This window comes from Podarcis liolepis (assembly GCF_965112155.1).
Source record: "Podarcis liolepis genome assembly, chromosome: 12".
Classification (NCBI taxonomy): domain Eukaryota; kingdom Metazoa; phylum Chordata; class Lepidosauria; order Squamata; family Lacertidae; genus Podarcis; species Podarcis liolepis.
The window spans coordinates 6,861,717-6,884,255 of record NC_139563.1 but is presented as its reverse complement, the minus strand read 5'-3'; the positions used below and the strand labels follow the sequence as shown (position 1 = coordinate 6,884,255).

Below are 22,539 nucleotides of genomic sequence, written 5' to 3'. Positions count from 1 at the left end.
AACACAAAGTAAAGCAAACACAAACCAATAACCCCTGCCAGCACATTTTAAAACCCAATAGAATGTTAATCAGCCAAATGCTTGGTTGAAGAGAAAAGTTTTTATCTGGCACCTAAAGATGTGTAAGGAAGGCACTAGGCAGGTCTCCCTGGAGAGAGCATTCCACAAATGGAGAGCCACCGCAGAAAAGGCCTGTTCTCATGTTGATACCCTCTGGACCTCTTGAGGAGGAGGCACACAGGGAAGGGTCTCAGATTATGATTGCAGAGCCCGGGTCCATTCATATGGGAAGAGGCGGTCCCTGAGGTATTGCAGCATTACAGTTACCTAGCTATCACAAGGAAGGATGAAATATACTCGGAGTTGAGTGTTGATTTCATGCTCTTTATTTCAGCTCATGGTAAACTGTGAGTGAACGCTTTCCCCCAAAACCTCTGGCTATATATACATTATTTACACAATGGGTCCCGTGTGATTGGCTGATTCAATTCCCCTCCAGGAGCCTGATTGGGCTGCTCCTGCAGACCAATCAGGTTGCTGATTCACTTCCTCCTGGAGCCGGATTGGGTGGCTCCTGCTGACCAATCAGGTTGCTGCTTTCTAGGATCCTACCTGCCTATCGTTCTAGGATCCAAGATCAGTACGTAACAAAGGGTTTGCCAGCAGCCTCTGGGCTGACCTGGGGATGGGACTCCTGTGGTTGCTAGGCAGCCCCTATGGCGTGCTTCTCTTGGCGGTTCACGTTGTGGTCAGCAAAACGTTTGAATGGAACTGATGCTCAATAGAGCCAGTAGGCCCTGTTCTTTGGAGATGTGTCTCATGCACGCAACGAACAGAGTTGCACAACAAAAACATCCAAGATCTGAATGCCTACCTTTCACATTAAGTCTGCCTGTTGTGTGAAGACTTTCAGCCTTGAAGGCAACAAGGCCCGAGTCCTCAATTTCAAGGGATGAAAGAGTCAGCGAATGCTTCTTCCCCTGGACACTAATGCAGCAGTTGTCCTTGGCTTTCAGCCTCACGCCATCCTTCATCCAGGTAACTTCCACGTTCTCGTGTGACAACTCCACCTCGAATGTAGCAGACTGCCCCTCATGGGTATCTATTGGCTGAAGGCCTTTCACCAGTTTGATGGGTCTCGCTTGGGAACAAAGCAATATCACAAAGAATTAGTTGTGTAAGATGCCCAGGCTTACCATTCTTCCCATTAAAGTGGCATGACTTCTGGAAACTGCACCAAGGATTCAACTAGCAAGAAATAGACAAGGGGTAGTGATCTCCTTCAGGCCCTGATTCAAAATTTCCAGAGGCATTTGACTACTAGAATGCTGGACTGGGTAGGCAGGAGAACATTAAGCACACCAGTTTTCTTGTGTGCTTATGTTCTTACTGTCGGCACAAAATAAAGAATATTCTGTCTTTTACCTAAGCATACATGATTAACCATTCTAGGAAAATACCCATAAACCTTCCTGGATTACCGTATTTTTCGCTCTATAACACGCACCCGACCATAACACGCACATAGTTTTTAGAGGAGGAAAACAAGAAAAAAATATTCTAAATGAAACAGTGGATGTATGATTTTTGTGGTTCATGCTGTGGCCACAGACATGTGATCTGACAGTGAGTTTGGAGTAGCCCAATGCAAAAATCCTGAGGATTCATGTGGATCCATGCTTTGTGTTATGTAGTGTAGTTTCACCCTGGGCCAACAGGGGGATACTGTATATAGTTTTCACTCAGGTCTGTAGATAGTTTTCACTCAGGTCCGCGGCAGTTATTTTAGGCGGAAACTCTGGGCTGTGGTGGTTACAATGTTGACAGCCGGCTGCCTATAAATACAGGCCGGCTGAGCTGTTCTCAGTCAGTTCTATTCCAGCTTACCACAATAAAGAGCTACTTGAAGAAATCGCTGTGCCGGCTGCTATGTCAACCCACAACTTAACACTGGCGACGAGGATGGGATTGATGGACATCAGAGCACAGCCAGATGCGGCCAGCCTCTGAACTGAGCTGAATCACTGAGCTGAATCACAGAGCGAAATCACTGAGCGAAATCACTGGGCAGAACCAATTCAGAGCTGACTGTTCTGGCTAGAGCACTGTGTTCCATCCATCGCCCTTCACGCCGGCATCGGAATCATGGCTTCACTTGTGCCTCTACCGCCGTTTGCGCCAGCCTCTGAATCATGGGACTCCTACCTCGCTCGGTTCGACTGCTACCTCCAAGCCAACGAGCTGACAGCAGTATCAAAGGATCGGAAGCGGGGCCTATTCCTCAGCCTCTGTGGGCCTGAGGTGTTTGAGACGGCCCGAGCGTTGGTTGCGCCTGAAGCAGTCCAGGCAACACCATGGGACACGATCCAAGAGAAGCTCCGCAACCACTACGCACCAAAGCCGTCCAAGATTGCTGCCCGCCATGCGTTCTACCACCGGAACCAGGCAGAGGGGGAGTCAATCAACAACTACACCACCGCCCTGCGACAGGCTGCAATGCACTGTGAATTCCGAGACTTAGACGATGCCCTGATGGATCGAATCGTCTGCGGGGTCCGGGACATCCATCTGCAACGGCGCCTCCTAGCCAAGCCAGACCTCACGCTACAGAAAGCCATTGAGGAGGCTGTGGCCTCAGAAGCTGCTGAACGCTCCGCCCAGGAGATCCGCAAGTCCAGCAGCCCGCGTCTTGCTAGGGAGCCAGTTCCGGTGCATCATGAAGAGGCCAGCAGTGAGGAGGCATCCTCCAGTGAAGACGATGACGTGCACCAGACAAAGCGGGAGCGCAGGAAGTTCCAACAGAAGTCCAAGGGCCAACCGGAATGTGCTGGCTGCGGAGGCAACCATTCCCGTGCCAAGTGTCGATTCAGAGACGCCATCTGTAGGAAGTGTTCCAGAAGGGGCCACATCGCTAAGGTCTGCCGATCGGCTCCGTCTGACACCCCCCCTTCATCGACTCGCAAGTCCAAGTCTTCACTCCAGTCTGCCAAGGAAAGTTGTTTCGCTCTCACCAACTGCCGCTGCCCGTCTGGAACCACGATTGGCCAAACCGACTCGACTACGCGACGCAAGCTGAACGTCACGGTGCTCATTGAAGGAGCTCCATGCGACATGGAGATCGACACCGGGTCTGCCCTGTCCATCGTGTCATGGAGCACCATCAAAAGACTGGTACCCAGAGTGTCCAAAAGGCAACTCGACTCTCACCGCGTACACCTGAGAGACTACCAGGGAAACGACATTCCCGTGGTAGGCGTTGGCCGGTTCCGGATCGCCTTCAAGGATTTTTCGGGCCTGCTCCGGTTGGTGGTGGTCGAAGGTCAGCGGCCAAGCCTCCTAGGGCTAGACTGGTTTGATGCCCTCGGCCTGGAAGTCACCGGCATCAACTGCATCTCTAACGCAGAGACTGAGGGTCTGGTCAAAGACTTTGCCGAGGTTTTTGACGGCACCTTGGGCCAATATACAGGTACGCCCATCTCCTTTAGCCTTGATCCACAAGTCGCCCCCATCAAGCTAAAGCCACGCCGGGTTCCCTTTGCTCTCAAGGCTAAGGTGGACGAACAACTGGACAAACTGATCGCCCAAGGAGTTTTGGAGCCGGTTGACCACGCAAAGTGGGAAACCCCCATCGTCACGCCTGTCAAGCCGGATGGGTCGGTGAGAATCTGCGCTGACTACAAGTGCACGATCAACAAGGCACTTCAGCAGCATGCTTATCCGGTTCCTGTTGTCCAACACCTGCTGCATTCCCTGGGTGAGGGTAAGGTCTTCGCTAAGCTGGACCTTGCCCAAGCCTATCAACAACTGCCAGTCGATGATGCCACTGCTGAAGCCCAGACGATCGTCACCCACCGGGGGGCATTCCGTTGCCGCCGGTTGCAGTTCGGGGTGAGTGTGGCTCCTGGCATCTTCCAAAGCCTTATGGAGCGTCTCCTGCAAGGGCTTCCGGGCGTGGTACCATATTTTGATGACGTCTTGGTGTCTGCAGACTCACACCAGCAGCTGTTCGAGCGCCTCCGTGCCGTGCTGACCAGGTTCCAGGAGGCCGGGCTCAAGGTAAAGAGGGAGAAGTGCCAGATCGCCGTTCCACAGGTAGAGTTCCTGGGCTATCTTATCGATGCCTCCGGTCTTCATCCAACCACATCCAAGATCCGCGCTATCCAGCAGGCCCCCACCCCAAAGAACAAAACGGAGTTGCAGGCATTCCTGGGGCTGCTGAACTTTTATAACATGTTCCTGCCCCACAAAGCCACAGTGGCTGAGCCTCTTCACCGACTCCTTAGCACTAAGACGCCTTGGGCCTGGGGTCATCGGGAGACGGCGGCCTTCCATGCGGTCAAGGCTCTCCTTTCTTCAGACAGTGTGCTGGTACAGTACAGTGAATCCAGGCCGCTGGTCCTTGCCTGCGACGCCTCACCTTTTGGCATCGGTGCTGTCCTTAGTCACCGTTTTCCAGATGGAAGAGAAGCACCGCTCGCCTACTTTTCCAGGACACTATCTCCGACGGAACGGAATTACAGCCAGCTCGACAAGGAGGCATTGGCACTTGTGGCTGGAGTGAAGAGGTTCCATGAATACCTCTATGGCAGGACTTTTGACCTCATCACTGACCACAAGCCACTCCTGGGCCTCCTCGCCGGTGATCGTCCAACTCCACCGGTCCTCTCACCACGCATGCTGCGATGGACTGTTTTCCTGGCTGCCTACCACTACCGGCTCATCCATCGCCCGGGAAAATCGATGGGCCATGCCGACGCCCTCAGCCGTTGCCCTCTTCCAGCATTTGTGGAAGACCCGGCTCCAGCTTCATCGCTCCTTCTGATTGAGGATCTTCCGGCAGCGCCTGTATCGGCTGCCACTGTGGCCTCCGCATCTGCCCAGGATCGCACCATCAGCCGGGTGCTCAACTGGGTGTGGAGGGGGTGGCCACAAGGGCCTTTTGCATCGGAGTTCCAGCCCTTCGCAACCAGACAACATGAACTCTCAGCTCATCGCGGCTGCCTGCTGTGGGGAGACCGCGTCGTGATTCCCCAGGGACTCCGTCAGCGCGTCCTGGAGGCTCTGCACGTTGGCCACCCGGGAATTGTCAAAATGAAGGCGTTGGCTCGGTGTTACGTCTGGTGGCCTAATATGGACGATGCCATCACTGCCTGGGTGTCCGCCTGTCAAGCGTGCCAGGAGTCGAGGCCTGCACCACCGGCAGCTAAGGGACACACCTGGGAGACGCCAAAGACACCCTGGTCGAGGGTGCACATCGATCTGGCTGGTCCCTTTCACGGCCGGACCTTTATGGTAGTGGTGGACGCCTATTCCAAATGGCTGGAGGTCGCCCTGATGCCCTCCACCACTACCGAAGCTGTCATCCGGGTGCTGCGAGGCCTGTTTGCAACGCATGGGTGTCCTGATGTCCTTGTCTCTGACAACGGACCGCAGTTCACGTCAGGCACGTTTGAGCGGTATCTTTTGGGACTGGGCATCCGCCATGCCCTAACGGCACCCTTTCATCCATCCAGCAACGGGCAAGCGGAAAGAATGGTGCGCTCGACAAAAGAGGCACTGGCGCGCCTGGACCGGGGAGACTGGCATGAGCGGGTCGCCGAATACTTGTTCGTGCAACACATCACCCCTCATGCGGCCACAGGGAGGAGTCCTGCTGAACTGCTTATGGGCCGCCGCCTCAGGTCACCGCTCGACCGGCTACACCCAGACTTTGCCGTGGCTGAACCCCCAGGCTGTGCCAACGCACCACGGTCATTTGTCCCAGGAAACCAGGTCTTTGCCCGGAACTATGTGGGGGACATCCCTTGGGTGCCAGCCACAGTAGTGGGAGTCACTGGACCTCGCTCGTACCAGGTGGCACTCGAAGACGGACGCTTGTGGCGACGGCACATAGACCAGCTTAGGCGCAGGGTTGGGGACTTGGACACTACCGAGGTGCCCCCAACTGCGCTTGCGGCTCCAGAAGAGACACGTACAGATGGCGAGGCCCCACCTACACCTCCCTCGCGAACTGCCAGCGTGGAGCCGAACCAAGCCGTTTCAGAACAGACTCAGACCACTCCACTTGCGGAGGCTCCACCCACAGCAGCAGATCCAGGGGAGTTGGTTCCAACGCCACCTAGGGTCGCACCACAGCCTCAGCGAGAACTGTGTGGCCCTCCGGACTTGGCTACCAGTCCCCGGCGGTCTGGCAGAGTTTCCAAGCGCCCAACGTATTTAAAGGACTATGTTGTTGGACAGGTATCACTGTTGGTCTAAGTATGGGAAATGTAACCGATATGCTTTTGTGCTTATTTGAACCATTACGCGTAGTGCTGTATATAAGGAAACCATTACGATTGTAACTAACGCCTTATCTCGGTGGGGAGGGGTGTTATGTAGTGTAGTTTCACCCTGGGCCAACAGGGGGATACTGTATATAGTTTTCACTCAGGTCTGTAGATAGTTTTCACTCAGGTCCGCGGCAGTTATTTTAGGCGGAAACTCTGGGCTGTGGTGGTTACAATGTTGACAGCCGGCTGCCTATAAATACAGGCCGGCTGAGCTGTTCTCAGTCAGTTCTATTCCAGCTTACCACAATAAAGAGCTACTTGAAGAAATCGCTGTGCCGGCTGCTATGTCAACCCACAACTTAACACTTTGTAACCACGTTTTTGCACCACTGCGACCCTAGGCAACAGTGGGTGCGTGATTTTTTTGGTGCAGGCTGTAGCCATGGACATGCAATGTTATCTGATGGTGAATTTGGGGTGACCCAGTGCAAAGATCCTGTGGATCTATGCTTTGTAACCACGTTTTTGCACCATTGCAGCCCCAGGCAACAGTGGGTGCGTGGCTTTTTTGGTACAGACTGTAGCCATGGACATGTAATGTGATCTGATGGTGAATTTGGGGTGACCCAATGCAAAAATCCTGAGGATCCATGTGGATCCGTGCTTTGTCACCACGTTTTAAATGGGGAGGGAAGGAAAGCAAAAGTCCCCCCCCCAAGCCAGACAGGATATACGAAGTATGATTTCTTTTTTATTTACGGTAAATCAATTTTAATGTCCCTATATAAAATGCCTAGTGAAGCAGAAGTGAATCAGCCACTGTATTAAGGCTAAACGTTTGAAGAACAGCTCTCTATGGGGGGGGGGGGACACAATGAGGAAAAGAACTTTAAATATATATATATATATAAAACATTCTCACGTTATACTTCTTCAAAGAAGAGTATTAGGCTTTTAATGAAGGGGAGAGGAGAGATGCTGTAATCCTCCTGGCTCAGGAGATTCTGATTTACCAGCCGCGTGTAGAAAGTATAGATTAAGATATTTGATATACAGCATATAAATCCAGAGATTTCCATGTCTCACTCTGCAATCCAGCCTGCTGTTACTTACGAGCAGGGAAGCAGGGTTTCTCTTCCAAACAAGCATACTGTCTCCCTCCAGCAGTACATTGCTTGGAGAAGCTGTAATTTGGAGGGGGCCTGGGGGCAGGGCTCTCTGCTTTTGGAAAAGAAATGAGAAACCTACCATTGTAAAGCAAAAGTCGTTCCCCCCACCACCACCCAAGCCAGCCCTCTCTCTCTCTCTCTCCCACCTGCATGCTTTTCGGCTGCCTGCGAGTCCCTAGAGCACGGAGAGGAGGAGGTGGTGGGCTGGAGCCTGCACGCAGTGTGACTAGGGAAGAATTAAAAGGAAGGACGCGATCATTTCCTTAACCCTCTGCTTGCCAGGAGGGCAGGGGATTCCCTGCTCTTTGTTGAGTTTGAGCAAACGCAGCAACAGAAGCGGGCGGGCAGTAAGACCCTGAGGCAGAATGCAGGAAAGCTTCTGCCTTCCCTCTTCCCTCCGCCCGCCGCCCGCTCCGGCGAGTCAGCTCCAGGGACCACACATTCGCTCCATAACACGCACAGACATTTCACCTTACTTTTTAAGACAAAAAATCTGCGTGTTATAGAGCGAAATTTACGGTAATAATTAAGCTAAATACACCACTGAGCAGGCCTCCCATGGGAGATTCCCACCTTGCTTCTCTGCAAGCAAAGAAAGTATAGTATAGTGTTGTTTTTTATTTTGAAACCTCTCACAGTCTTAGACTTCATAATTTCTAATGTCTCTGTTTCCAAGTATTCAGAAGTCTATTATCTAGGGTCTATGGCATTTGATATTTGGATCCCTAACATTCTGGAAACCTATTGGAATGGGGCATTTCATAATTCTGAACTTCCAAAATGTGTACGATGAATGCTTTCAAAACAACCCAAAATAATATGCACATTTTTGCTCAAGGTATGTCAACCAGATTCAAAGGGTAGATTCTTGTCCACACCTAATACTTCTAATCTATGTCCCCCTCTTCTATAAAAGTGAGCGTGACTTGCACTCATACGATGTTGACTCGCATTGGGCACTACAATAGGACTTCTGCAGACACAGGTATTGCCGCTTTCTGGTGGTATATTATTAGCGATGAGCAGCATGTATTGAGGTATTCAATTATATACTTAACAAACGGCACAGATGGAAGTCATCCTCACAGATAAACACAGTCAACACCCAGGTAAGAGTTCTTGCAAATGCTTAATGGCTGATTCACACACTTACATGTGTTAAATGAACGCCTAAGATGCTACAACTAGGCCGAAAAACACAACCGTGTAAATGCAAGAAATATGTGCATCACACAGGTATACTCACTGAGGAACCAGGTATGATGTCATGTGATGTGTGGAACAGGTCTAGAAATCTTTGGACCAAATGTACACCTGTCACTTCAGGGCCCCTTTTTCTGATATTCTACTCCCTTAAGCTTCAGAGTTTGCAGGACAACTCCCTCCCCCCTCCCCCCACCAAAAAAATTCCATCATACCAGTTATAGGGATGACCTTTGGACTGGGTCAGTGGATATTCCATCACTCAGGACTGGGGAATGTGCTTGTAGGCATACTAAGGTTATTTTGAGGAAGAGCTGCTGGGGAAGGGATTAGCAAAAGCACCAACTCCACACACAAGCACTGCCCAAGTGAATACTTGCCCTGCAGTACAGCAAGGAAACAGAGGCAAAAATTGCTTTTTGTTAAGGAAACCAGTCTCACGCACTGAGATTGGTGGAACAGTTAACATGACCAAACTCACTTAATGAAAATATGGAGGGCGTGGACCATGCAGTGATGTGGAAGGATCGGCAAATCTGTCAATTTCAGCCTCTTTCCTTTCCTCATTTTTCCAATCTTAAGTTCAGTTCTCTACATTGGTTTGCAATTTTATTGATTTTTTTTTTAAGGTCATGCAAATTTCTCCCAATGGGCACATGTCTATGTGCAATTTCCCCTAATGTACACATTTTACAAAGCAATTTCCCCCAGTATAACAGATTTTGAAATATTTCCACCAATATATACATTTTTATGCACATGTTATCCTAGTATATGAATTTTTGTGTGCATTTCTTTGCTGGAGAACTGGACTGTAAAAGCCAGAGAAGCGTGAATTTCCCAAACGACAGCTGTGTTTCGGTTTGGGTCTGGTTTCAGAAAGGGTAGATTAGGTAGGTTTACCTTTAAATGTGAACTGAATCAAATTTCTCTCCCATCCCTAGTCATGTGACTGCTTTTACCATGAATTAAGGAACCACCTTATACTGAAGGAGCCTGTGGAGCTGCAGATTTTGTGGTTTTTTTCCACCAAATCCCAGGCAGACTCATGGCTAGGTTATCCTTTGTGTCTCTGCCTTGGGTGCTTTTCTATCTCATTTTAAAATCTTCATTTAGTTGGTTTTTTTGTTCCATTGCATTTGAGGAGGTAAGCGCTGTATTTGCAAAAAAGCAAACACCCACAAGTGAAGGCATCCAACCACCCCTGACTCACTTTCCACAGCTATTTTTGCCTGGGTCTTGTCATGGAGAGTTTCGCAGGAGTAATAGCCACGGTCCCCGCAGGCGGCACTCTTAATCACTAGGCTGTGCTTTGTCCCTTCAGCCTTGATTTCCATGTTGTCACCTGGATGGAGCAAGCTGCCGTTCTTCATCCATTTCACCTCTGTGGTTGGCTTTGATAGCTCTACTTCCAGAGTCACCATCTCCTTCTCCTCAACAATTTTGGCTTCCAGTTTCTTCACGAATGATACTGGCGTCTCTACAGGCAACAAAGACACAAATGCAACATTGTAGAGAGAGCTTTGGAAATGGCTACAGTTAGGCACGGTTATTGCAGGAAGCGGACGGCGCTGTGGTCTAAACCACAGAGCCTAGGACTTGCTGATCAGAAGGTCAGCAGTTCAAATCCCGCGACGGTGTGAGCTCCCGTTGCTCGGTCCCTGCTCCCGCCAACCTAGCAGTTCGAAAGCACGTCAAAGTGCAAGTAGATAAATAGGTACCACTCTGGTGGGAAGGTAAATGGCGTTTCCGTGCACTGCTCTGGTTCTCCAGAAGCGGCTTAGTCATGCTGGCCACATGACCCGGAAGCTGTACGCCGGCTCCCTCGGCCAATAAAGCGAAATGAGCGCTGCAACCCCAGAGTCGTCTGCGACTGGACCTAACGGTCAGGGGTCCCTTTACCTTTTAGGCACGGTTATGCAGAAGGGGGGGATGTTTGACATGAGCTCCTTTGTATATTACCTACTAAGCAATTTAAGGTAAAAAAATTCCTTCCAGTAGCACCTTAAAGACCAACTAAGTTAGTTCTTGGTATGCACACGAAAGCTCATACCAAGACCTAACTTAGTTGGTCTTTAAGGTGCTACTGGAAGGAATTTTTTTATTTTGACTATGGCAGACCAACACGGCTACCTATCTGTAACAAGCAATTTAAGGGTTGCTGCTCCCCCACCCCCCAAATAAACCCAACAACTTTTGTGTCTGGGTTTTCATTTTTTGAAATATGGCAACCCTATGCTACGTTTATCTAGCGGAATGAAAAATGCAACATTCTAAGAGTCGACACAGCCATTCTCCGCCCAAAGCAAAATCCAGCTTTGCCAATAGCATTTTTGAACATTTCCACTGCACATGTGGGACTCCCTGCTTATATCCCCTGGTGGTGCAGCAACAAAACTGATAGCACGTTTCCAAAGCTAAGCAGGGTCAGGCAGGGTCTCAAATTGGATGGGAGACCAGAGGTTTGATTCCTGCATTGCAGGGAGTTGGGCTAATGATCCTTGGGTCCCTTTCAACTCTATGATTCTATGAATAAAGCTTTGTGTAGCCCTCCCTGGGTGAAAAAACGTAATTAAGCAGAGGAAGTGGTGTGGCTGAGTGTGTCCCACCCTGCAAAAAAGCACACGGTAGCATTCAAAGGTATGAAATTGATGGTGGTAGTGAATAATCATCATTGGAAGCCATCTAGCACAAGTCTCTGAGGGACTTACAATCTACTCTTACAAGCTTTACCATCCCCATTTGGAATCTAAAGTGGTGCAATTCAGATTGCTGCTACCTCAGTCTACCGTCTTATTCTCTGTAACTTGAACCTGACCTTAAACAGGTAGCAAAAAAGGTGGAAAAGTTATAAAGGGGACAGAATGGATGGTACCATTTCAGACTGCAGGTCTGGAATGCTATTTTTAATTCTTCTCCTGCATAAAACCTCCCTGCATCTAGGAAACTGGCACCACAGGGGAAGGGTTTGCTAGAACTTCTTTTCCTGGTGTACTAGATTTCCACTTGCAAATAGTGTTTTCCCTCTTCCCCACCCACCCCCAGTTCGCTTTTACATCCAGAAACAGAAAGTAGAAGTCCATTCTATCTCCATCTTCTGCATGCTTAGTTGCAGCCTTGCAAAATCCACCTAGTGGTGGACATTCTTTGCCACTTTCCACCTCTCACCTTCCACTTTGAGGGTTGCTTTGCTCTCTACTCCTTCCGCTTCTGCTGAGATTGCAGCGGAGTCTTTCAGAGTCAAGTCAGTGATGGTGAGGCTGTGGTTTGAGTCCTCCTGGGATATGACATATTTTTTACTGGCTTCGATTTTGGTTCCATTCCGACTCCACATGACAGCGGCGTCGCTGGGGGAGACAACGCATTTGAAAACTGCCTCTTTGCCTTCTTCAGCTACTATGTTGTGGAGGCCTTTGACAAACTTCACCAGCCTAGGAACTGGGGGAGGAGATGGTGATTAGTTGTCTGAATAATGCAGCGCATTCAGCTATGCATATAGAATAAAAGCACATTGGACATCCCCTTATCCTGGGGTCAGTGCACTGCTCCATCTAGCTAGGCATTGTGCATCCTGAACGGCAGCAGGTCTCCAGGGTTTCAGACTCGTGACATTCCTAATCCTGCCTACGGGAGGAATGAACCTGGGATCTTCTACATGCAAAGCAAACACCCTACCACTGAGCTAAAGCCCTTCATAATTGAACATTCACCTTTTCTTCCCATCTGTGTCAAAGTTCCCCTAAAAATGCACCCCTTTATTAGTGTCATCTTGGCCAATTTGAGGTGGGAAACATGTGCTTGCTCTGGACCAAGCCTTCCCATACTTGAACACGGCCTGTGTCAAGACCACCTGGAAGAATTTTACCTTTATGATTTCTATATAATCATATATCCATATATAACCATATATCCGAGCACAATTCAAAGTGTTGGTGCTGACCTTGAAAGCCCTAAACAGCCTCGATCCAGTATACCTGAAGGAGCGTCTCCACCTCCATCGTTCAGCCCGGACACTGAGATCCAGTGCTGAGAGCCTTCTGGCGGTTCCCTCACTGCGAGAAGCCAAGTTACAGGGAACCAACCTTCTCGGTAGTGGCGCCCTCCCTGTGGAACGCCCTCCCACCAGATGTCAAAGAGAACAACAACTACCAGACTTTTAGAAGACATCTGAAGGCAGCCCTGTTTAGGGAAGCTTTTAATGTTTGATGTATCACAGTATTTTAATATTCTGTTGGAAGCTGCCCAGAGTGGCTGGGGAAGCCCAGCCAGATGGGTGGGGTATAAATAATAAATTATTATTATTATTATTATTATTATTATTATTATTATTATTATTATTATTATTATTTTCAAATCACTAAGGCTTCAGCAGAGCTAAAAGTGCTTAAATCCCAAGCCCTTTGCCCTACTTCTCTCTCTGCCCTGCTATTGTGCTTGAAGGAAACAATAAATCTGATGTGTCAGCATTTTTCTATAGGGAACCTTCGCCAGAATGCTTCTCATGTTCACAAGATGGGGCGGAGGTGGGGAACGGGAAAAAGCAGTCTGCCATAATGCCATTTTCTAGCCGATAACAGATGGTGGGGGTTATTCAGGTTTCAACGGTCAAATAGGTTTCTTTTCCTCTTTATTGCTGAAAATTAGAGTAAAGGGCAATGATGATGTACTGTCAGGGAACTGACATCGGAGCGAGAGGCGAAGGGGAGGCTCCCAGATGATGCTGGCGAAGGACCCAGCAGCAGGGGGAGAAACAGCTCAGTAGAGGGGAAAGCAAATCAGCGCAACACCAGGGAGAAAGGGGGGCAGACGGGGGAATCGGAGAGAGGGCTCCAGGACTCTTCACTGGACATCAGTGAGGAGAGCCCAGGTCCTCCGCTGCACACGCCCTCCCTGCGCAGAAGGCTCCCGCGCAGTGAGAGGAGGAGGAGACTGGGTGTCAAACAACTTTTATGTTGGAAGAGGTTCAAGAAACGCCCACTGACGGATTCTGCCAGCGACTGAGGCAGCCGCGATGAGCAAGGGCTGTGCAGTCAGAAAGGTTTAACAAGGCAAATTAGCCGAGAAAGGCACCAGTTTATGCATGAGTAACTCATAGCCATTACATGCACCATCTGAGAAAAGCGGAAGTATTCTTTACATGGGCAAAGGAAGAGCTTGTGCCCGCTCAATTGTTTGATTTTGCTGCAAGATATGAATATGTCATGTTTTACGCTGTTTGTAATCAGGTATAAAAAACCCAATGCACAGGGGCTTTGGCACCCAGGCTCTGGAAACTATTCCACTGAGTCTTTATTGCTCAGCAATAAACTTTGCCTTCTTTTTCTCCACTGCTGCGTCTGTCGATTCTTGGACACATTTTGAGTGGGCAACAGGTATTCCTTATATGCTTGCAACAGGTCCATAACAAGCCTCTTGCACCATTTCCTGCTATGCTTCTTCTTCACCATTGCAATGCCATCCTCCCTTGTAAGTGGTCTGTGCAGATCCAGAACCCCATGAGAGACACAGCTTTGCTTTCAGAACATCCCCCAAGCCAGGGGTAACCAACATGATGCCCTCCATATCTTTTAGGACCCCCGTCAACCTCAGCTAGCATAGCAAATAACCAGGGATGATGGGAGTTGTAGTCCAAAACTTCTAGAGGCCACCGCATTGGGTAGCCCTACCCTAAGCAGACCCCCATCCCTGACAATGGACCTTTGGGTGCCCATCTCTGGATCAGCTACTGACAGCACCTTGGAATGTATGCTCCAGCTCTACCTCTCTTTTAAATCAGAACCAGTGAAGGCGGTGAAGGTCCTGCGTGAGTGTCTGGAGGCGGTTGGAAGATGGATGGCGGCTAACAGATTGAGGTTGAATCCTGACAAGACAGAAGTACTGTTTTTGGGGGACAGGAGGCGGGCAGGTGTGGAGGATTCCCTGGTCCTGAATGGGGTAACTGTGCCCCTGAAGGACCAGGTGCGCAGCCTGGGAGTCATTTTGGACTCACAGCTGTCCATGGAGGCACAGGTTAAATCTGTATCCAGGGCAGCTGTTTACCAGCTCCATCTGGTACGTAGGCTGAGACCCTATCTGCCTGCGGACTGTCTCGCCAGAGTGGTGCATGCTCTGGTTATCTCCCGCTTGGACTACTGCAATGCACTCTACGTGGGGCTACCTTTGAAGGTGACTCGGAAACTACAACTAATCCAGAATGCGGCAGCTAGACTGGTGACTGGGGGCGGCCGCCGAGACCATATAACACCGGTCTTGAAAGACCTACATTGGCTCCCAGTACGTTTCCGAGCACAATTCAAAGTGTTGGTGCTGACCTTTAAAGCCCTAAACGGCCTCGGTCCAGTATACCTGAAGGAGCGTCTCCACCCCCATCATTCTGCCCGGACGCTGAGGTCCAGCGCCGAGGGCCTTCTGGCGGTTCCCTCATTGCGAGAAGCAAAGCTACAGGGAACCAGGCAGAGGGCCTTCTCGGTAGTGGCGCCCGCCCTGTGGAACGCCCTTCCAGCAGATGTCAAAACGATAAACAACTACCTGACATTCAGAAGACATCTTAAGGCAGCCCTGTTCAGGGAAGTTTTTAACGTGTGATATTTTACTGTATTTTTGGTTTTTATGGAAGCCGCCCAGAGTGGCTGGGGACACCCAGCCAGATGGGCGGGGTATAAATAATAAATTTATTATTATTATTATTATTATTATTATTATTATTATTATTATTCCTACCACAAAGACCTAAACCCAGAGCCATACATTTCTGAGCACAATTCAAAGTGTTGGTGCTGACCTTTAAAGCCCTAAACAGCCTCCGTCCAGAATACCTGAAGGAGCATCTCCACCCTGATCATTCTGCCCGGACACTGAGGTCCAGCTCCGAGGGCCTTCTGGCGGTTCCCTCCCTGCAAGAAGCCAAGTTACAGGGAACCAGGCAGAGGACCTTCTCAGTGGTGGCACCCGCCCTGTGGAACACCCTCCCACCAGATGTCAAAGAGAAGAACAGCTACCAGACTTTTAGAAGACATCTGAAAGCAGCCCTGTTTAGGAAAGCTTTTAATGTTTAATAGGTTGTTGTATTTTAATATTCTGTTGGAAGCCGCCCAGAGTGGCTGGGGAAACCCAGCCAGATGGGTGGGGTATAAATAATAAATTATTATTATTATTATTATTATTATTATTATTATTATTATTATTATTATTATTATTATACCTGTGGGGCTGACATGAATGCTGCACTTGTCATCCTTGGTTTCACAGCAATAATCCCCCTTGTCTTCTGCCCGGAGGCCAGTTATGACCAGGATACGCTTTTCGCCCGTCTCACGCATCTGGTAGCGCTTGCTTGCTTTGAGCTCCACTCCATCCTTGCGCCAGACAACTTTGCCCCCAGGTTGGCTTAGTTCACAACTCAGAGTCAGGGCCCCTCCGATCTCAGCTTTAACGGGTTCCAGCTTCTTTGCAAACTTCACTGGGACTTCTGCAGTTAAATTGGATGGAACAGAAAGTACACATACATGTATCAGAAAATGGGTGCGAGATTTGGGTCAAGAAATAACCAGGAAACAATGGAACTGGATTTGGAACAACTTCCACTCTGATATAATTTCAGCAGGCCTAAAGGATAACAGTTTTAAAACCTAATGTCAATGGTATTTAGCACCTTGTAAGCACAGACATCACCTTGCCAACAAAGGTCCGTATAGTTAAAGCTATGGTTTTCCCAGTAGTGATGTATGGAAGTGAGAGCTGGACCATAAAGAAGGCTGATCACCGAAGAATTGATGCTTTTGAATTATGCTGTTGGAGGAGACTCTTGAGAGTCCCGTGGACTGCAAGAAGATCAAACCTCTCCATTCTGAAGGAAATCAGCCCTGAGTGCTCACTGGAAGGACAGATCCTGAAGCTGAGGCTCCAAGACTTTGGCCACCTCATGAGAAGAGAAGACTCCCTGGAAAAGACCCTGATGTTGGGAAAGATGGAGGGCACAAGGAGAAGGGGACGACAGAGGACGAGATGGTGGGACAGTGTTCTCGAAGCTACCAGCATGAGTTTGACCAAACTGCAGGAGGCAGTGGAAGACAGGAGTGCCTGGTGTGCTCTGGTCCAGGGGGTCACGAAGAGTCGGACACAACTAAACAACTAAACAACAACAACACAAATTGAATTTAATATATCAGTTAGGAACAACTCCTTCAGTTTTGGCATCTTCCCTTGCATGTTATGCTTAACAAGCAGTTCTCAAAGTATGAGGTTCCGCAGCTCAGCAAATCCACACTAAGCAACAGGAGGGGTAGGGTACCAAGTCTGTGACCTATCTAAGAAAGATATAGGAAGTGGGTTTTTTTAAAGAGCAAAGCTCTAATTTTTAAAGGGAGTCTTCAGAAGATAATAAGGAGTTGATTTCTAAGATGCACAAACTAATTCTGGAATGGGAAACTGAGGATGAAATGGTGAAACAGCCATGATTCATTGGGCAAGAGATGTGGGTTTTGGGTTGGGGTAGATTCAGAGCTGATGAAGCGGCTAGGCCAAAGCCGAAAGGTCGCTCAGTTGCAGATATGCCTGGAAGCTAAAGGAAAGTCCAATGCTGTAAAGAAAAATACAGTGTTCTCAAAGCTACCAGCATGAGTTTGACCAAACTGCGGGAGGCCGTGGAAGACAGGAGTGCCTGGCGTGCTCTGGTCCAGGGGGTCACGAAGAGTCGGAAACGACTAAATGACTAAACAACAACAAGCCTGGCTTTCATTGCCGTCAAGTTTAGAGTGAGCTGGGCTTGCAAACTGCAGAACATTTAAATAGGTTGGGTTTGGCTTGTAAGGCATAGCATTTGGTGCCCCGAGAGGGCAAAATCTTTTCTGACTAATAGTTTACTACTGGAGTGGCACACAAAAGATGAACAAATAAAGTCGGTTAGGACTGGTTGGGCACAAGATGTGGGACATAACATTATGATGGAGGATTGGGAGAGACTTTGGAAGAAAGGGGTTAAGTTTACCGCATGTACAATGTTAAAGGAAAATATTATGAAAATGATGTATAGATGGTACTTAACCCCTGTTAAATTGGCAAAGATGTACCATAACTGTGACAATGTATGTTGGAAATGTAAAGAAAAAGAAGGTACCTTCTATCATATGTGGTGGACTTGTTCCAAGGTAAAGGACTTCTGGGAAAAAATTTATAATGAATTAAAAAAAATGATGAAATGTACATTTATTAAGAAATCAGAGGCCTTTCTCCTTGGGATAGTAGGTACTGAATTGCCCCAAAAAGATGTGAAAGTATTTTTGTATGCGACAACAGCTGCTAGGGTTTTATTAGCCAGAAAATGGAAAACACAAGAATTACCAGCGGTAGAAGAATGGCAGATGAAGATGATGGAATTTATGGAGCTGGCTGATCTCACCGGGAGAATCCGCGACCAGAAAGAAGAGGACTACCAAGAAGATTGGAAGAAATTTAAAGACTATTTGAACAAATATTCTAACATTAAAGATATGTAACCACTTGAAAGAACCAATCAGGCCTAGGATTAAATTAGACTTAAATATATAAATAAGAAAATGTATTATAAGAAAGGTAAAGAAATTGGAATACGACTGTAATAATGTTTTATGAAATAATGATATTGGAAACTGCTACATTCAAATTAAGAGGAAATTCTGATGGGGGAAATTAGAGGAAGTCAACCAAAATGTTTATGAAAATGCATTTTAACTAATTAATTGAGATTCTTTTTTTCTGTTTAGGTATCTTAAGTTTGCTATTTCTTCTTCTTCTTTTTCACCTTTCTGTTGTGTTGTTGTATGTAATGTGTATGGGTTGTTCGTGCGTAAGTTGCCGCCTCTCCAGGCTTTGTTGCCTTGCTAAACCTTTCAGTCTGGGCAGCCCTTCACTTCGTGGCTGCCTCAGTCGCTAGCAGAATCCGTCAGTGGGCGTTACTTAAATCTTTTCCAACATAAAAGTTGTTTGACACCCAGTCTCCTCCTACTCTCTCTGCGCGGAAGTCTTCTGCGCAGGGTGGGTGTGGGTAGCGGAGGACCCGTGCTCTCCCCGCTGGTGTCCGGTGAAGAGTCCTGGAGCCCTCTCGCCGATTCCCCCATCTGCCCCCCTTTATCCCTGGTGTTGCGCTGATTTGCTTCCCCATCTGCGGAGCTGCCTCTCTCCCTGCTGGGCCCTTCTCCAGCATCATTTGAGAGCCTTCCCTCCGCCTCTAGCTCCGATGTCAGTTCCCTGACATTGTATATTTTCTTTTTTGTTATGCCTATTGATGAAATTTAATAAATATTATTGTAAAAAAAAGTCATCTTTTCTGACTAATACTGAGAAGTGTTCCTCACCTTGGACCTGTACCTGGAACTGCTGCTTATCACTCTTGGTCTCACACGTGTACACACCAGTATCTTTGACATCGGCCACCTTCACAGTCAGGGTCCTAGAGGCCCCATCTTTTTTTATCTCATACTTCTTGCTGGCTTTGATCTCAATTCCGTCTTTGAGCCATTTGACTTCGGCATCTTCAGGCACCACTGAAGTTGACAGGTTGATGCTCTTTTCCTCCTGAACCACGATCGGCTTCTCTTGGGGAACTTTCCTTTCAAATTTTGCCTCAGGCTCTGCAATCAGTAAATGCCATACATAAGAACTTCCAGGTACTACAAAACTCTAGAACATGGGTAGGCAAACTAAGGCCCGGGGGCCGGATCCAGCCTAATCCCCTTCTAAATCCAGCCCGCAGATGGTCTGGGAATCAGCGTGTTTTTACATGAGTAGAATGTGTCCTTTTATTTAAAATGCATCTCTGGGTTATTTGTGGGGCATAGGAATTCATTCTCTCCCCCTCCAAATATAGTCCGGCCCCCCACAAGGTCTGAGGGACAGTGGACCGGCCCCCCTGAAAAAGTTTGCTGACCCGTGCTCTAGAGCATGGGTAGGCATACTAAGGCCCGGGGGCCGGATCCCGCCCAATCGCCTTCTAAATCTGGCCCGCAAACGGTCTGGGAATCAGCGTGTTTTTACATGAGTAGAATGTGTCCATTTATTTAAAATGTATCTCTGGGTTATTTGTGGGACATAGGAATTCGTTCATTCCCCCCCCCTTCAAAATATAGTCTGGCCCCCCACAAGGTCTGAGGGCAGTGGACTGGCCCCCTGCTGAAAAAGTTTGCTGACCCCTGCTCTAGAGAACCTCAAATGAAATTTAAATTAGGTAGGCTCACCTTTAGAGATGAACTGAGTCAAATTTCTCCCCCATTCTAACAATCGTATCACTTTAGGATTGCTTTCTGTTGCTGTTTTTTTCCTCCTGCAGAGGGAAAGGGAGCTTACCTACTGCTTCAACCTTGAAAATCAGTTTCTGGCCAGACGCTTCACATGTGTAGTTCCCAGCATCATTCTTCTCCACCTGCTCCAATACCAGCTTCCGGGAGGTGCCATCAGAGACCACCTTGATTTTTTTGCTAGTACTGAGGGGCTTCCCATCTTTGTACCACTTCACCTGGGTATCAGAAGTGGCCACCTCACAGACCAAAGCAGCACTCTCCTTCAGGACAGCCTTGATCTCCTTCTGCACCTTCTCCTTTTTGACAAATATATCTGCAACCTCTAGAACATAGAGGAAAAGTAACTGAGCTTCTGTCGGCGAGGAATGAGCATCAACAGGGGCTGCCAGATTGTTGCTGTTTGGGGTGGGATTCAATCACATACCAACAAATTCAAGGAGTGCAATTAAAGATTGAACTTTTTGTGCTAAGAGAAATGACCACATTTCTCGCCGGGACCACATAACACCGGTCCTGAGAGATCTGCATTGGCTCCCAGTATGTTTCCGAGCACAATTCAAAGTGTTGGTGCTGACCTTTAAAGCCCTAAACGGCCTTGGTCCTGTATACCTGAAGGAGCATCTCCACCCCCATCCTTCTACCCAGACACTGAGATCCAGCTCCGAGGGCCTTCTGGCGGTTCCCTCATTGCGAGAAGTGAGGTTACAGGGAACCAGACAGAGGGCCTTCTCGGTAGTGGCGCCCGCCCTGTGGAACACCCTCCCTTCAGATGTGAAGGAAATAAGCAGCTACCCTATCTTTAAAAGACATCTGTTTAGGGAAGTTTTTAATATTTAATGCTGTATTGTTTTTAACACTCAATTGGGAGCCGCCCAGAGTGGCTGGGGAAACTCAGCCAGATGGGCGGGGTATAAATGATAAATGATGATGATGATGATGATGAAATGAGCTGGAAAGTGTGGGATTAACACTTGCTTTGATGCAACGACATCTAACCTCCACACAGACAAATCAGAATGAATACTCATGAAAAAGCCAGTATCAACTAATCTCCCTGAAAACATACCAGGATGAATGCTCAATAAACATGTTGTCTAGAGGTGCCCAACATTACCACTTCAAACAGCTCTGTGAGCTCTGAGAGGCCATTGCAAATGGCTGTTTTCAGTTAAACAGGTAATATAGGTCGTGCAGGCCTGTGACAGAAATTATAGTGTTGCCTTCCCACAAAGAATTCTGGGAATTGTAGTTTGAGATGGCATTAAAAGTTCATTTGCCAGACCCTTCATGAAACCTCCAATACTGTTGTTACTTCTGGTTTATTTTTGGTCCCTCTTTTGTTGCAGTAGAGTGCAAGAGTGCCCCTAAAGAAGGCATCAATGCCATAACATTGAGGAACCATCACAAACAAACTGGTAAGTTAACAATTATTACTATGACTGTCATTTGTTTTAACTATTTTTAATATCAATTTTTAAATTGTTGTAACCCGCCCTGAGATCTAATAGTGAAGAGCAGCTAATAAACTGAAATAATAATACCGAATGATATAGTATGTGGATGGTTCAGTAGTTATCTACCACTAATGTTCTATTAGTGCATTAATGACATGTTGTAGAATACACCACCAGCCTTTAGGGGTCCTGGTCTTGGGAAGACTATCTCTCATTCTCACCTGGAACATTAAGTTTGAAGGCTAGTTTCTGGTTTCCGGACTCACAGGTGTATTCGCCAGCGTCCTCTTTTTCCACCTGCTGCACAATCAGCCTCCGGGTCCTGCCTTCAGCTTCTACCTTGAATTTCTTGCTAGAGGTGATCTGCTTCCCATTCTTGAACCACTTCACTTCTGTCTTGGTCTGGGCCACCTCGCAGGTGATGGAGGCGTTCTCCAAAACAGCAGCCTTGATCTCCTTCTGGACCTTCTCCTTGTTGACAAACGCATCCTCAACTTCTGCAACTGTGGCAAGGTGGAGGGTGGGGGGAAATAGGATAAGCAAAGATCAATAACTCTAAGCTCCATTTTATAGCTTAGGAATTCTTTCCTACATAGGAATTCTTTCATTTTGTATGGGAACTCAGTAAAACACTAACAGCAGGGATATCACACAGAAGACCCATCTGCTGTTTCAGCCCCTCTGTGCCTGCAGCAATATTCACACCCTCCCAAAATAATTTGTAAGTCACCTTTGGACAAGTAAGTGGTGCCCAAGCAAGACAGAGAGGATGAGTACAGTGGTACCTTGGGTTAAGTACCGTATTTTTCGCTCTATAACACGCACCAGACCATAACACGCACGTAGTTTTTAGAGGAGGAAAACAATAAAAAAAATATTCTAAACGAAATAGTGGATATATGATTTTTGTGGTTCATGCTGTGGCCACAGACATGTGATCTGACAGTAAGTTTGGAGTAGCCCAATGCAAAAATCCCGAGGATCCATGTGGATCCATGCTTTGTAACCACGGAGGAGGGAAGGAAGGGGAACCATGGATCCTCTGCTCATGACTGCAGCAGATCCCCCCCCCCCCGCCACCCGCAGGCATTCGCTCCATAACACACACAGACATTTCCCCTTACTTTCTAGGAGGAAAAAAGTGAGTGTTATGGTGCAAAAAATACGG

General features: G+C 48.0%; 1 protein-coding gene across 50 annotated transcripts in view; it reads right to left on the bottom strand.

Moving 5' to 3' along the window:
- OBSCN (obscurin, cytoskeletal calmodulin and titin-interacting RhoGEF) overlaps positions 1–22,539 on the bottom strand; it is a 281,685-nt gene that overhangs the window by 197,964 nt on the left and 61,182 nt on the right. For 38 of the 50 annotated variants that reach the window (XM_083466401.1, XM_083466402.1, XM_083466408.1 and 35 more), the window contains 7 exons: positions 21,593–21,874; positions 19,964–20,239; positions 18,976–19,251; positions 15,846–16,112; positions 11,813–12,082; positions 9,858–10,124; positions 875–1,141 (listed from right to left, as the gene is read on the bottom strand). In XM_083466401.1, coding sequence (XP_083322527.1) covers positions 875–1,141; positions 9,858–10,124; positions 11,813–12,082; positions 15,846–16,112; positions 18,976–19,251; positions 19,964–20,239; positions 21,593–21,874 — 1,905 coding nt within the window. The remainder of the gene's footprint in view (positions 1–874; positions 1,142–9,857; positions 10,125–11,812; positions 12,083–15,845; positions 16,113–18,975; positions 19,252–19,963; positions 20,240–21,592; positions 21,875–22,539) is intronic. The other 12 variants (XM_083466412.1, XM_083466407.1, XM_083466411.1 and 9 more) reach the window with 1 other exon arrangement.